General features: G+C 40.5%; 1 protein-coding gene across 4 annotated transcripts in view; it reads left to right on the top strand.

Annotated features, from left to right (window-relative positions):
- LOC126108481 (uncharacterized) overlaps positions 1-15,850 on the top strand; it is a 155,868-nt gene that overhangs the window by 17,258 nt on the left and 122,760 nt on the right. For all 4 annotated transcript variants that reach the window (XM_049913733.1, XM_049913736.1, XM_049913734.1 and 1 more), the window contains exons 3-4: positions 7,889-9,567; positions 11,222-11,350. In XM_049913733.1, coding sequence (XP_049769690.1) covers positions 7,889-9,567; positions 11,222-11,350 — 1,808 coding nt within the window. The remainder of the gene's footprint in view (positions 1-7,888; positions 9,568-11,221; positions 11,351-15,850) is intronic.

The following is a 15,850-nucleotide window of genomic DNA, read 5'->3' as shown; positions in this document are numbered from 1 at the left end:
AGGCGTACCCACTTTGATGAGTTTAGAATTTTGCTACTTAGCTTATTCTTTTACTAATCTCATTCACTTTTCTCCAGGATATCAATTTTTCAATGAGTTTCATCAGTACAAAGAAATTGTACTACTTCATCTGGGAGACTCTATGTACAAGTTATAAAGATCGTTTCACTTTAACTCGTGTGTCTTTTGAAACAACTCTTTAACAGTGAAGTATAACATGTCTCTTCATTACAATTCAGTTTCCAAGACTTTCTGCCTTTGTTTTACAACAATTAAAATATAATGTCTTCTCATACGCTAAGACACAACTTATCTTAAGACAACTAAAATGTCACTGTTCTGTCTCTTCCCACATTGCATGAGCAGGCCAGACAGAGATACCGTAATAATGTACATGTAGGCTGAAGAGTTTAGTCATTTGCAAAGATATTCAACAAAGGTGTTTAAATTGTTCGTACATAAATTGACACGTAAACATTACAAAAGGTAGCATCAACATGTATGCGGTTGACTTTACTAAAATGGGCATATTTGTATCTTTGTTAATGTAACTGCACAGATGTTAAATTTGTGTCTAGTGAAATGGTAGTTCACAAGCCATAAAGATTGTATAAAAATCAAAGTTTCTATTTTCTTTTTCTAAATTTTTTTATTTTTTTCACACACAAAGTTACTGGTACGCACCAGTATCAGAGATTTCATACTACATATTAGGCTCGATTACAAGACAGGTTTCAATCTTCTGTTCGTCACAGTATCCCCTCCTGCGTATCTGGTGTATGAACTGTGTTATGTCTGTCACGAACCTTAGTCCTCATGGTATATCGTTCCATGATTGGGAGTTGCTGAAATAACTTGCAGAAAACATTTTTTCAGTAAGAATGTGATGCTGAGGATCTTGTGCTGCTACAGTTTAGCTGACGGTGTATTCACCAGGCGGGTATTAGGTACACTAAACAAGATCCTTAGCATCACATTCTGGGTGAAAAAAAGTTTTCTGCAAGTTATTTCGGCAACTCCCAGACATGGAACAGTATGCCACGAGGACTAAGGATCATGACAGACGTCACACAGTTAATACACCAGATATGCGGGAGGGGATACTGTGACAAATAGAAGACTGAATCCTGTCATGTAATTGAGCCTAATACTTAGTATGAAATCTCTGATACTGGTGTGTATCAGTAACTTTGTGTATGTGGGGGGGGGATTAAAAATTTAAAAAAAATACAAACTTTGTAAAAAAATCAATCTTTATAGCTTATGAACTACTGTTACACTGGGCACAAATTTAACATCTGTGCAGTTACATTAACAAAGATATAAATATGCCTATTTGAGTAAAGTCGACTGCATACATGTTTATGCAAACTTTTGTAATATTTTCGTGTCAATTTATTTAAGAACGATATAAACACTTTTGTTGAATATCTTTGCAAATGATTAAACTCTTTGGTCTACATGTACATTATTATGGTACCTCTGTTTAGCCTGCTTGCGTGATGTGGGAAGAGAGAGAGAGCAGCCACATTTTAGTTGTCTTAAAGAGAAGTTGTGTCTTAGTGTAAGAATACATTATATTTTAATTGTTGTAAAACAAAGGTAGAAAATCTTGGAAATTGAATTGTAATGAAGAGATTTGTTATGCTTCATTGTTCAATAGTGGTTTCAAAAGACACGTGAGTTAAAGTGAGATGTTGTTTATAACTTGAACATAGAGTCCCCCAGAGGAAGACGTACAATTTCTTTGTACTGATGAAACTAATTGAAAAACTAATACCCCAAAGAAAAGGGAATGGGACAGTAAAAGAATAAGCTAAGTAGAAAAATTTTTGATTCATCAAGAGCTGACGTACATCCACATAGTGGATATCTCATTATCAAATGTAAGTTATTGGAAGAGCATTTTACATCTCAAAACAAATGTGCATGGAACTGAAGCTGCCAAAGGCATTGACAATGGTCTTCTGGGATCACACTTGCATGAGCAGTCACTCTCTCCATATCACCTGCAGCGTGCACGAGCTCTTGGGCTAAAATGCCGTCATGCCACTTTAGAAGATCTACACTTAAAAGCTCGTATTTTATTTACAGATAAGGTACCATGGACCTTGCCGTTGGTGGGGAGGCTTGCGTGCCTCAGCAATACTGATAGCCGTACCGTAAGAGCAACCACAATGGAGGGGTATCTGTTGAGAGGCCAGACAAACGTATGGTTCCTGAAGAGGGACAGCAGCCTTTTCAGTAGTTGCAGGGGCAACAGTCTTGGTGATTGGCTGATCTGGCCTTGTGACACTAACCAAAACAGCCTTGCTGTGCTGGTACTGTGAACGGTTGAAAGCAAGGAGAAACTACAGCCTTAATTTTTCCCGAGGGCGTGCAGCATTACTGTATGGTGAAATGATGATGGCGTCCTCTTGGGTAAAATATTCCGGAGGTAAAATAGTCCCCCAATCGGATCTCCGGGCGAAGACTAATCAAGAGGACTTCGTTATCAGGAGAAAGAAAACTAGCGTTCTACGGATTGGAGCGTGGAATGTCAGATCCCTTAATCGGGCAGGTAGGTTAGAAAATTTAAAAAGGGAAATGGATAGGTTAAAGTTAGATATAGTGGGAATTAGTGAAGTTCGGTGGTGGGAGGAACAAGACTTTTGGTCAGGTGAATACAGGGTTATAAATACAAAATCAAATAGGGGTAATGCAGGAGTAGGTTTAATAATGAATAAAAAAAATAGGAATGCGGGTAAGCTACTACAAACAGCATAGTGAACGCATTATTGTGGCCAAGATAGACACATGGCCCACGCCTACTACAGTAGTACAAGTTTATATGCCAACTAGCTCTGCAGATGATGAAGAAATTGATGAAATGTATGATGAAATAAAAGAACTTATTCAGATAGTGAAGGATGACAAAAGTTTAATAGTCATGGGTGACTGGAATTCGGTAGTAGGAAAAGGGAGAGAAGGAAACGTAGTAGGTGACTATGGATGGGGGGTAAGAAATGAAAGAGGAAGCCGCCTGGTAGAATTTTGCACAGAGCACAACTTAATCATAGCTAACACTTGGTTCAAGAATCATGAAAGAAGGTTGTATACATGGAAGAAGCCTGGAGATACTCACAGGTTTCAGATAGATTATATAATGGTAAGACAGAGATTTAGAAACCAGGTTTTAAATTGTAAGACATTTCCAGAGGCAGATGTGGACTCTGACCACAATCTGTTAGTTATGAACTGTAGATTAAAACTGCAAAAAGGTGGGAATTTAAGGTGATGGGACCTGGATAAACTGACTAAACCAGAGGTTGTACAGAGTTTCAGGAAGAGCATAGGAGAACAATTGACAGGAATGGGGGAAAGAAATACGGTAGTAGAAGAATGGGTAGCTCTGACGGATGAAGTAGTGAAGGCAGCAGAGGATCAAGTAGGTAAAAAGACAAGGGCTAGTAGAAATCCTTGGGTAACAGAAGAAATATTGAATTTAATTGATGAAAGGAGAAAATATAAAAATGCAGTAAATGAAGCAGGCAAAATGGAATACAAACGTCTCAAAAATGAGATCGACAGGAAGTGTAAAATGGCTAAGCAGGGATGGCTAGAGGACAAATGTAAGGATGTAGAGGCTGATATCACTGGGGGTAAGATAGATGCTGCCTATAGGAAAATTAAAGAGACCTTTGGAGAAAAGAGAACCACTTGTATGAATATCAAGAGCTCAGATGGAAACCCAGTTCTAAACAAAGAAGGGAAAGCAGAAAGGTGGAAGGAGTATATAGAGGGTCTATACAAGGGCGATTTTCTTGAGGACAATATTATGGAAATGGAAGAGAATTTAGATGAAGATGAAATGGGAGATACGATACTGCGTGAAGAGTTTGACAGAACACTGAAAGACCTGAGTCGAAACAAGGCCCCGGGAGTAGACAACATTCCATTGTAACTACTGACAGCCTTGGGAGAGCCACTCCTGACAAAACTCTACCATCTGTTGAGCAAGATGTATGAGACAGGCGAAATACCCTCAGACTTCAAGAAGAATATAATAATTCCAATCCCAAAGAAAGCAGGTGTTGACAGATGTGAAAATTACCGAACTATCAATTTAATAAGTCACAGCTGCAAAATACTAACTCGTATTCTTTACAGATGAATGGAAAAACTGGTAGAAGCCGACCTCGGGGAAGATCAGTTTGGATTCTGTAGAAATGTTGGAACACGTGAGGCAATAATTACCCTACGACTTATCTTAGAATAAAGATTAAGGAAAGGCATACCTACGTTTCTAACATTTGTAGACTTAGAGAAAGCTTTTGACAGTGTTGACTGGAATACTCTCTTTCAAATTCTGAAGGTGGTAGGGGTAAAATACAGGGAGCAAAAGGCAATTTACAATTTGTACAGAAACCAGATGGCAGTTATAAGAGTCAAGGGGTGTGAAAGGGAAGCAGTGGTTGGGAAGGAAGTGAGACAGGGTTGTAGCCTCTCCCCTATGTTATTCAATCTGTATATTGAGCAAGCAGTAAAGGAAACAGAAGAAAAATTTGGAGTAGGTATTAAAACCCATGGAGAAGAAGTGAAAACTTCGAGGTTCGCCGATGACATTGTAATTCTGTCAGAGACAGCAAAGGATCTGGAAGAGCAGCTGAACGGAATGGACAGTGTCTTGAAAGGAGGGTATAAGATGAACATCAACAAAAGCAAAACAAGGATAATGGAATGTAGTCGAATTAAGTCGGATGATGCTGAGGGAATTAGATTAGGAAATGAGACGCTTAAAGTAGTAAAGGAGTTTTGCTATTTGGGGAGCAAAATAACTGAAGATTGTCGAAGTAGAGAGGATATAAAATGTAGACTGGCAATGGCAAGGACAGCGTTTCTGAAGAAGAGAAATTTGTTAACATTTAGTATAGATTTAAGTCTCAGGAAGTCTTTTCTGAAAGTATTTGTATGGAGAGTAGCCATGTGTGGAAGTGAAACATGGACGATAAATAGCTTCGACAAGAAGAGAATAGAAGCTTTCGAAATGTGGTGCTACAGAAGAATGCTGAAGATTAGATGGGTAGATCACATAACTAATGAGGAGGTATTGAATAGGATTGGGGAGAAGAGAAGTTTGTGGCACAACTTGACTAGAAGAAGGGATCGGTTGGTAGGACATGTTCTGAGGCATCAAGGGATCACCAATTTAGTATTGGAGGGCAGCGTGGAGGGTAAAAATCGTAGAGGGAGACCAAGAGATGAATACACTAAGCAGATTCAGAAGGATGTAGGTTGCAGTAGGTACTGGGAAATGAAGAAGCTTGCCCAGGATAGAGTAGCATGGAGAGCTGCATCAACCAAGTCTCAGGACTGAAGACCACAACAACAACAAGGTACCATTCACATAGAGAAGTATAATACGGGGTGATTATAATTAAAGTTAAACTTTCGAAACACTAGAAATAAGACCACTGGTCAGAATGACGTCAGATTGCAGTGGAATATTATCGGAGAAGGGGGAAAACGTATGGAAGAAGAAAAAAAATATTGTGAAAATTGATAATAGATGGCGCTGTACGTGTCAGGATACGTAAATGAAAACACCTGTCATGCGCACGACCTTTTGAAGTTGGTATACACACACTGGGTACACAGCTTGTCATCTTTTCATGGCTGTGATGTTCACCATGACTGTCTCAATGCAGGATTGTGCTCTGCTTCTAAAGCTGTATTGTTTTCCATCATTGTGTGGAACAGTAGGACTCCATATTACTATCTACGTTTTCACTAACTGCAGCAACATTGGTCTTCTGCTCAGGCCTGCACAACTTGAAATGATGCAAATGGAATGACTCTTGTTGGAGACAGTTGCAAGTGCCAAGTCTGACAAGAATATCATAGTCGGAGGGCCAGAAACAGAGTTGAACCCAGCCAACATAGCTTACACCACTGATTGCTGACTGCTCACCACACAAGTAGTATGGCCTGTATCTCAATGAGTATTAGTTCATAGGTATAAGTTTATAGGACACTACTTTTTTTCCAATTTGTAGTCATTATTGTCTTCTCTCTCTCTCTCTCTCTCTCTCTCTCTCTCTCTCTTTGTGTGTGTGTGTGTGTGTGTGTGTGTGTGTGTGTGTGTGTGTGTTCCCTCCCAGTTATTTTTGATGTGTTTTGTGACCTCACAGGTTTCCTCAGCCTTCCTGAATAGCAGTGTACTTCAGGGTGGCTCAGCTGAATTCTGTCCATTTTATACCCAATATTTTGACGACTGACCCACTTGTCTTCTTCAGGTGCTGCGAATTGTGCCGCCTTGTGTAATTGCTGCCTGAGCTCCAACCACACTATGAACTGTATTTGGTCTCATGCCGCTATTCGTACCCGATTGTGAGTCGACTCTTGATGCCCACTGTGTCTTTTGACTTTCCCGAGTTTTTCAAACTGTGCGCTGTTAGGTTAAGTTCACATTCTTGCAGCTTTTCGTAGAAATGATAGATGATAGCCAGCAAGATCTCACTGAATTGAGTGTCTAGCCCCAAACCTTGTTAAAATTAAGGTATCCATACCCATTTATTAGTTTGTCTGACGTCTTTGTTTCAGTAGTCTCCTTAATTACATTGCCTCAGAAGCTTGGTGTTTGCACCACGATACTCATCTGGTGATGAGTGTATTTGAGACAGTGCTTGGCAACCATCGATTTGTACAGTTGTTTTAGTCTGGTGTATCCGTGACGTTCCTCGAACCTCTCATCAACTGTTCTAATAGCTTGCACCGTGTAAGACATTTGTGTGGAATGCAGTACACACTTGGCTCTCAGAGACCTAGAGCGTCTTTAACATTACAAAGAAGACTTTTTATCTTTGTTGACGATAGTGAAACACAGTGAAATCCATATTTCTGTAGGAGTCCCCAGTCACTCCAGATACTGGGCCAGTGCAAGGTAGATAAGTGATTCTTAGTTCTCTTTTTCTGTGTGTCTCAACCTCTTTCTTTTGCAATCTTGATGTTGACTGCAAAGCCTGTTGAATGAGTCTGCATCCCTTAGGGAGACTGTTCGAGGGTGTGTAATACTTTCATAAGCCACTCCTTGTCTGCTAGTGTAAAGAACTTCATAGACCAGAGTCTTCAGCATCAATTTTGTCTGTGAGGAGTGGTGACAGCTTGAGGTGTAGAGATATAAAAAATTGTGTGCATGTTTACTATGTACACTGTGACCCAGGGATTTTGCCCAGTTTTGTCTTAACCAACAAATTAAGCAAAGATAGCCAGCCTCTTTTTTCTAAGCTCTGTCATAAATTTTATATAAGAATGGATATAGTTAAGATATTCCAAACACTCTTAAAGGTCACATGACAAACATGTCATGCATGTAAGAACAGATTCATTGGTTTGTACTTTGCAGATTCTAGTGCCTTTGCTTCAAAATGTTCCATGTATGGATTTGTGACTTCAGGCATAAGGGCTAACTGCTGCAACATCAACAGTATGTTAATAATAATTTGTGGCATAAAGGAAAGAAGTTGATGTCAGAATATGCCTAAAAAGTTATGTGAAACAATTGATTACTTCCAAGGATTTACAAAGTGGGACTATTGTGAAGAGGGAAACTACGACGGGGCTGAGTTTCCAGAAGTACACCATTAATTCTATGAGTGTTAGTAGCAATGTAAGCTGTCTTGTTTACTAACAATGTAAGCTGTCTTGTCTTTTCTGTTCACTTGACCTACACTCCTTTTTCTGTTTAGATTTTAATGTGATTTTTCTGACAAGAATTGAGAAGAGGTGATGTTGTAACCTCGTTGTGACCTTGCTATCTATGACAGTCTTTACAGCTCAGCATACAAAAACTCAGTCATGTTGAGCATAAACTGTACCTTGTTCACTTACAAGCATTTGTTTCTTTTAGATCCTCTTCGAGCCATGTGTGCCAGACGCATCTCTAGTTTTTGGATGTGGGCTGTTCGAAGCACCAAAGGCATCTGCCAAAGTGATGAAAACTCCACACGAAACTTCAAACACAGAAGATATTTTACGCTATGGCATACAAGAGAAAGCTGTCCCTTCATGGATAAAGGCATACAAAGTGGAGACAAATACAGTTGTCGATCCCAGCAACTTTGAGCAGAGTGATCACCAGCGCATATCAGCTGACTTCAGTGAGAGGAGACCAGATTTCGAGGAGTTTGAAGAGCGAAGTGCTGAGAATTTTTCAGGAAGGACCAGTTCAGGGCCCGTTGGGGCAGGGAATATGTGTGTGGGACAGAAGACGGGGGACGGAACTCGTAAAGCCGATCGACTCGGGTATAAGAACTCGGTTGCAGTGCAGGAAATGAGAGAAAGAGGTGAGTCATTTGGAAAAAGTACCACCGATAATTTCCTCGATTCTGACACAGACCCGTTTGCAAAAAAATACCAATATGGTCTCAAAAGGAGCAAAGTGACAAATTCTCAGACTCGTGTTGAGATGTCGGATCGGCACTATGCTGAGCTGCAGGAAGGCACTGCTGCAGTGCCACATAAGCGTCTCGGGGATGTTGTGGACTGTACGGGACGTCCCACGCAGGATTTGCCCGACATTACGGGCGTCCAGTGTGACAGTACCGTTTCGGCGACAGTCACTGCACCTGGAGGAGAGATACAGGGTGTGGAGGAGGAGCGTGGCAGCTTTCCACCGGGTCACTCGGACCGACAGGGAGGAGTCGCTCGCTACGTCGATTCGTCCGATCGGGTCGCACTCGGAGGGGCGGGGTACGTCGCCTCGGATGTAAGTGGCCTGCGGGTACCCCAGGCTTTCGACTTTCAGAAGGAAAGAGAAAAATCTACAGGGCCACACAAAGGTTTTATTTCGTCAGACTGCAGCCTAAGTGACGGTTCTCCTTTCAGTTTGGGAAGGCGCAGACGGAAGTGGAAAAACAAACTGGTGAAAGAAAGTGACCCGGGATCAGTTCCGTGCAAAAATCTTGGAATAAATGTGAGGGAGAGAGAACTCCTCACAGTCGGCAATTCTGAAACGCGCGACAGTCCCAGGCGTGCAAAGAGGGGGAGCTCCGCGGGATCACCCCTCACGGACTTCGGAAACGCACGCACTGCGGAGGGGCTCGGAGGGTCGCGGGTCCCAGTGTCGGACCCTCTTATAAGGGCACTGTTCCACCTGCAGAACCGCCACACAGAGCTGCTGCTAAAGCTGGCGGCAAATGTGGGTGAGGTGGCTCACAAGCAGAGGAGGATGTTTGACGTCTTCCAGAAACTGCAGAGTGCCTTCTGTGACAGTGGCACCCGGACTGCCGCCGAGGTGCCTGTGGGGAGTGACGGGGTCCAGAGGAGGCACTGCGACAAGTGCACACAGACGAGCTGTGATGGTGGCGACCGGGTACCGGTGGCTGTGACGGATGCCTGGACGCAGTCGGGCCATACGGGAGACACGGAGGGTAGCAGTTACAGGGCAGGTCGTCTGGAAAGTGGGGTCGTGACTGAGACTGAGAGCGGAGGCTCGCACAAAACACGTGAAGATCTCGGTGGAGCAGTGTGTGCTGTGAGTGGAGGGACAGGACATCTTGCCGAGAGTGGAACCTGCATCGGTGATAGGTATGTTTTCCTGTTGTCACTGGGTATCGCATGAATTTTAAATGTAGTCATCTTTGCATTTTGTGGTAGAGACTCCCGTACACACTTTGTCATTTGTTGTGAAGTCTCCATTCAGTTGAATACATACACCATTTTGCTCATTGTCAGTCAAGACTTCATTTGCTTTAATGTTTGGAGCACACTCTCACTGAAGCGGTGGTTTAAAATACAATGTTTCCTGGATAGAAATGTGTTTTATTTTGTCTAATTTATGTAATAATTCTTGTGCTATTTTAATTTAAAGATTTAATTTGTTATTTAACAATGTAACAAAGAACACTACTTTAATTTCACACCAATAAAGCAGGTCCTGTGTAATTAGTGTTTTAAAAAGTGTTTGAATTACTGGGAGGTACAAGGAAATATGTTTTGATTAATCATGTTATTAATCAAAATCATGCCAGCATAAAACTATATGAAATAAGCCCATTTAAATGATTTTTGAAGCAATGGTGTACAGTCCAATTCGACGATACACAGAAGTGTGAAATTTAAGATAATGGAATGAGACATTGCCGAGGCAATTAGATTGTGAAATGACACAGTAAAAGTAGTCAATGACTTTTGCTGTGTGGCCAGTAGAATGACTGATGATGGCCAGTGTAGAGAGGATATTAAATGCAGACACAGATACTCTGAAATAGTTAAATTTGCTAACATGGAATATAAATTTTCATAAGAAAGTTTGTTCTGGAGGTGTCTGTCTGCAGTGTAGGCTCCTACAGAAGTTTGACACCGACAGTAAGCACGTCAGACTAGGGAGAACAAAAGCTTCTGAAGCGTGGTGCTGACGATAATATGGGTAGATCAGACGACGAATGTAGATGTGCCAAAGGGAATTAGTGAGAAAAGAAATTTATGGCAGAAGTTGACTAAAGGAACGGATAAATTAACAGGACACATCCTCGGGCATCTAGGAATCATCAGTTTGGTAATGGATGGAGTACGAGGGTAAAGTAGCGAGTGACCAACGTTTGAATACAGTAGCAGATTCAAGTGGATTAGGTTGCTTTAGCTGTGCGTGTCTCTTGATATTTATTAGAGTGTCACATGTATAGTAAAAATTATGTACTGTGCCGGGTGATTGATCGATTTTGTTGTTTAATTTTTTAAAATTATTTTCAAAAGAATCACATGAATTTTTCACGGTTTTGTAAGGAATTGGGACAAGACAATGTCTGTCTTCAGACTGTGATAGATAAAAAGTGGAGACAAGAATCATCACAGAACCTGTAATTGCTGCCAAGTAACCATGTACAGTTGTCATTCATGCTGTCTTTCTTTGGTAGTTTACTTCTTATTTGTGATTAATGTTTATCTTTCTCAGGTGATTTTATCCGTAGCAATTAGTATTATTGACAATGTGTGGGGAATATTAAATCATCAGTTGCACCATGTGTCTTTAGGTATAACTATATTCTTATTTATCAAGAAGTAGATAGTTACTTGACTGAGTTTATATGTTCTGCAATAATCCTTTGTCTCCTTGTTTTTTTTTTACTTACCGGAAGTCTGTGGAACACGGCCACGAGACTGAGAAATGGTTGTGTAACTGTTTGTGTAAAATAAAAAATGATAAAGACAGTATACAGCTGACGAGAGATGCCTCTTGCAGGTTGGAGACAACAGAGGTCAGAGCGAGGGTAGGCTCAGATGCCACCCGGGGAGGCAAGGACTCTGGCAAGGCAGCAAATCCTGGTGATGTGTGGAGGCTTATAGGAGCCGTGCGGAGCATCGCTGCCAGGTACAACGAGTGTTGGTGTGGAGGGTGTCGTTAGTTGGTAGCACTACTACACAAACCGTATAAACAGAATATGAGCCTGAATTGAATTATTTGTGCACGGCCATGTAATATATAGAGTTGGTGCATAAGTTTGTAGTGCTTTTCCATGGGTCTTTGTGTATCTGCTGTGTTTATACAAAGACTTTAGTCTTATAATATATTCTCTTTGACTACTTGCAACAGTTTGCTAACACTGGGTTAACTGTCTGATTCTGCAGCTTTTGATTCATGTGTTTTTGAGGCAAAGAACTCGTTAAGTCACGTTCAGAGTGCATCCCCATCCAGAAAAGAAGATCCTTGAAGCTTGTTCGATGGAGAGCAGAAAAGGTGAAAATCTGAGGGTGCGACATCAGGTGAATAAGGTGGCTACGGAATGACTTACCAACCCAAGTCCTGTATAGCGTTTTTCGTCAGTCAAGAGGAACGTGGGCGGGCAATACTGTGGCATAGCATCACTTTTCACAGTGTTCTCGGTCATCGTTCTCAGATTGCATGTGCAAGATGTCTCAGTTGTTGACAATAAATGTGAGCAGTGATGGTTACATCTCAGGGAAGCAGTTCGTAGTGCAACACCATCACTGTTCCACCAGAAGCATAACGTTATCTTTTTCTGGAAGCGTGCAGGTCTTTGTACGGGGAGTTGCTACTTTGTTTGGGCTCAACCATTTCTCACCACCAGTGACAATATGGGATAGGAATGGTTGGTGTTGTTCACAAGCCAAATGATGACGAGCAAGCAGAGATGAACATACGGCCACCCACTGATTTTTATGATTTTGACTTAGAGCATTCGGTACCCGTACACCCAGTTTTTGAACATTCCCCATTGCATGCAAATGTCCCATGATGCTGCAATGATCACAGTTCATCACATTTGCCATTTATCAAGTACACTGGTGTGGATCATTGTGAATTAATGCGTTTAAACAATCTTTGTCAAACCTTGAAGGTCTTCCTGAATGTGGAGAGTCACTGATGTCAAAATGATCCTTCTCAAAATGAGAATAGCATTTTCTTCCCATACTTTATCCAGTGGCATTATCCCCATACACAGTGCAAATGTTTCTGGCTGTTTCCACTGCTGTCATCCCTTGTTGAACTCAAACAAAAGAATATGTGTGAAATATTCTGATTTCTTCATTTGGCACTCTATAAAATAGCGTCCACAGCTTCACTTATTTGGTCGAAATGACAAAATGTATGGAAACTCAGATAGCAACATTAAATTATAAATGGAAAAAAAAAAAAATTCAGTCAATAAATAAAACCATAGCAACTGGAATATAAACATGCGAAACAAAAATGCTATGAACTTATGCCTCAACATAATAATAATAATAATAATAATAATAATAATAATAATAATAATAACAACTACCAATGCCGGCAGCTTTGCAAGTGTAGCATTAAGTATCTACACCCAGACAACTTGCCTGCCATAATGAGAATAAATGATATACACAAACCTTTGCCATGATTTAGTCTGTGCTAGTGAAAATTGTATAAAAAAACCCTACAGTAGTTCTTGAGAGTTATCTTCACAAACAGACAAAAAAATATGATTTTGGGAAGGGGGGGGGAGGGCTTTAATTCAATAATAGACGTATAATACTTGAGCAAGCTAGTTTCCATAGCAGATTTGGCAAACTTCAACATAGTTTTTTCTGCAGAAATTAAACAAATACTGGATGCCTCTATGGTAGATTTAGTGAATTTTGTAAAGGCCTTGGACTGAATTAGCTATCGAGTTGTTGTGTAAGACGTAGCTGAGTGAGGGGTTAGAGGTGGCTTATGGTAAAGCCCTGTAGCACATATACAAAACCTACATCTTTCATTAACGTCAGAGAACCTACATGGGACTTTCCAATCAAAGAGGAGTAAAATAAGGTGAGTTCATCTTTCCTAATCTGTTCTGTCATACTGGAAATGGCTGTGATGAAATTAAACTGGAAAGAAAAATGAATTTTATTCAGTAGGAAGATAATTAATAACCTGAGATTTAACAGTAGACATTGGGCACTTGGCAAACAGTTTTGAAGAACTACAGATGTCGGTATTGCATCTCGCCTCGGAATGTGAGGCAGCTGGACTGAACTAGACCTTTCCTAGACAGAAGCTATGCCTAATAAGTGGAGAATGGTAAGAAATGTACAGTTTAGAAATACACTACTGTACACTTCCAGCGACTACATCTATGCCGGCCAGCTCATAAATACGACTGGAGACATAATATCTGAAATGTTTCGACACATTGATCTATGCTGGCAAGCATTTGGAAGACATTCAAGTATCTTCAAGTGAAACTTGGTAGTAAAACTGAAAAAATCGTTTGTGTCCAGAATGTCCTCCCCATGTTGACTTTCAGCTGCTAGGTCTGGAGACTTCACAAATACACCATGAAGCATGGAAAGGTTGGTATCACAAGAAAGGACAAAAAGGAGGACAGAAGGCATCAGATACATTACTGACATCAAATACATCCTGGATATAATAGGTACCGTATTTACTCGAATCTAAGCCACACTTTTTTTCCAGTTTTTGTAATCCAAAAAACCGCCTGCGGCTTAGAATCGAGTGCAAAGTAAGCGGAAGTACTGAAAAATGTTGGTAGGTGCCGCCACAACTAACTTCTGCCGTCAAATATATGTAGCACTACACAGGCACGCTTTGCAGGCCCAAAAATAAATACTGGCGCCAAAAACTCTGCGTAAGTAAATAAATTTAAAAAAAGGAGGAAGTCGAGCTTTTTTTCTCCGCCCCGAGTTTCGACCACTGCATTTTCATACGTTATCCAACGAAGTAAATGCAAATTCCGTATTCTTCATCTTCGAATGTAGCAGCATTTCAGTGTACTACGAAAATCCGACTGGCAAGACTGTTTGGGATGTTTGTCAATATGGCCAATTCTATGTTCTGAATTTTTTCCCACCTGTGAGAAGAGATGGTTGCTAATAGGAACTTTTATGAATTGTGAATCACATGCAGTATTCTCTTTACCATAAGAATAATCCGAATATAAACATTTTTCCATGTATTCCTTTGTGTTTGCTGCTATCTCATTTAAATCCTGTCTGCCTAATAAACTACGAAACTAGAGTGAGCCAACAGCAAATGCGGAAGACTATACATATTATGTCACATTTATATTCGTGTTATTCTTATGCCTAATAGTGATATAGTCAGAAATGAAGCATGGCAATTGACTAGATTTTTAAATCTAAGATGACTAATTTCTGTGCAGAATGTAATGTACTAAAGAGGCGCCTGCAAAGGTTGTCAAACGGCGAAAAATTTTCACTAAACTCTTGTTCAGAAAATCTTCTATCATATGCAGTCTATTATTTGGTTCTTGTTGATCATTATCAAAGAAAGCAGCAGTGTAAGTAACAACAAATAGCGTTCTCTTGCCATTGTTTCGCTAATGAGAGAATTCCTCTCTCTTTTTTTTTTAATTGTAAACGGCGGTAGTGTGCACAAAAGCTAGCTATGCCACGAGCGGCGGCAGGTCGTAAACACCCAATATCAGAATAAGACAAACAATGGATGACACAGTACAGTAATGGATTTTCAGCTTGGAGTGACGTAAACACCTATAACAAAGAGAACTGCACTTATCAGATCAAAGAAAAATAAGCAATCAATTCAAACCAGACGAAGCACGTGAAAAAGGAAGGGAACCCGTATGAATACGGACGGAGCGAATGACGCATAATGGCTACCTGGTAAAGCTTAACTGCTAAGCTTACGACTCGAACCAAACTACTGTAGATGTATTGTCATTCATTCGACCTAAATTGTTTCTCATATTACTGTGGACCAACTTTGTTTCGATGTGGAGGTGCGGCCTAAAACTTTTCTCTTCCCTTGAATTTCGAGTCTCAAATTTCAGGTGTGGCTTAGATTCGGGAAATTTTTTTTTTTTTTTTTTCCTTGATTTCGAGTCCCATTTTTCAGGTGCGGCTTAGATTCGAGTGAATACGGTACTGTGAAATGGCAGTGGGTTGGCGTGTTGCCGGAAGAATAATGACTGATAGATGAAGACTGTGCTGGAATGGAATCCGAGAGACAGACCACAAGGAGGACCGCCAGACTGATGGGACAAAGACCTGTTGACGTTATTGGAGCCAGCTGGCTGAATATTGCCCAAGGCTGTTGAAGTTGCAGACACCAATAAGCTCAGTACACGAATACCACATCATTTAATAATAATGATGATAATAATAATGGTAGTAATGGTGATGTTGGTGAATAGTAATATAAGGTATCACAACAAATGAAGTCAGTTGTGCAGTATCCATGTTCTTTCTGTTCATACAATTGAACAACTTTTGGTCCAGGGACATCTGAATTTATGTCTTGAATGAGGTATCTGACTACCGATAAAGAAATCAATAAATAACAGGCTAAAGGCAAATGTCATAACTGAAAGTAATTATTTATGTGCAAGTGATAGTCATTCTG

Source organism: Schistocerca cancellata, chromosome 11 (genome assembly GCF_023864275.1).
Source record: "Schistocerca cancellata isolate TAMUIC-IGC-003103 chromosome 11, iqSchCanc2.1, whole genome shotgun sequence".
Lineage (NCBI taxonomy): Eukaryota > Metazoa > Arthropoda > Insecta > Orthoptera > Acrididae > Schistocerca > Schistocerca cancellata.
Note: the sequence above shows the minus strand (reverse complement) of the source record. Positions and strands in the feature narration are given on the sequence as shown.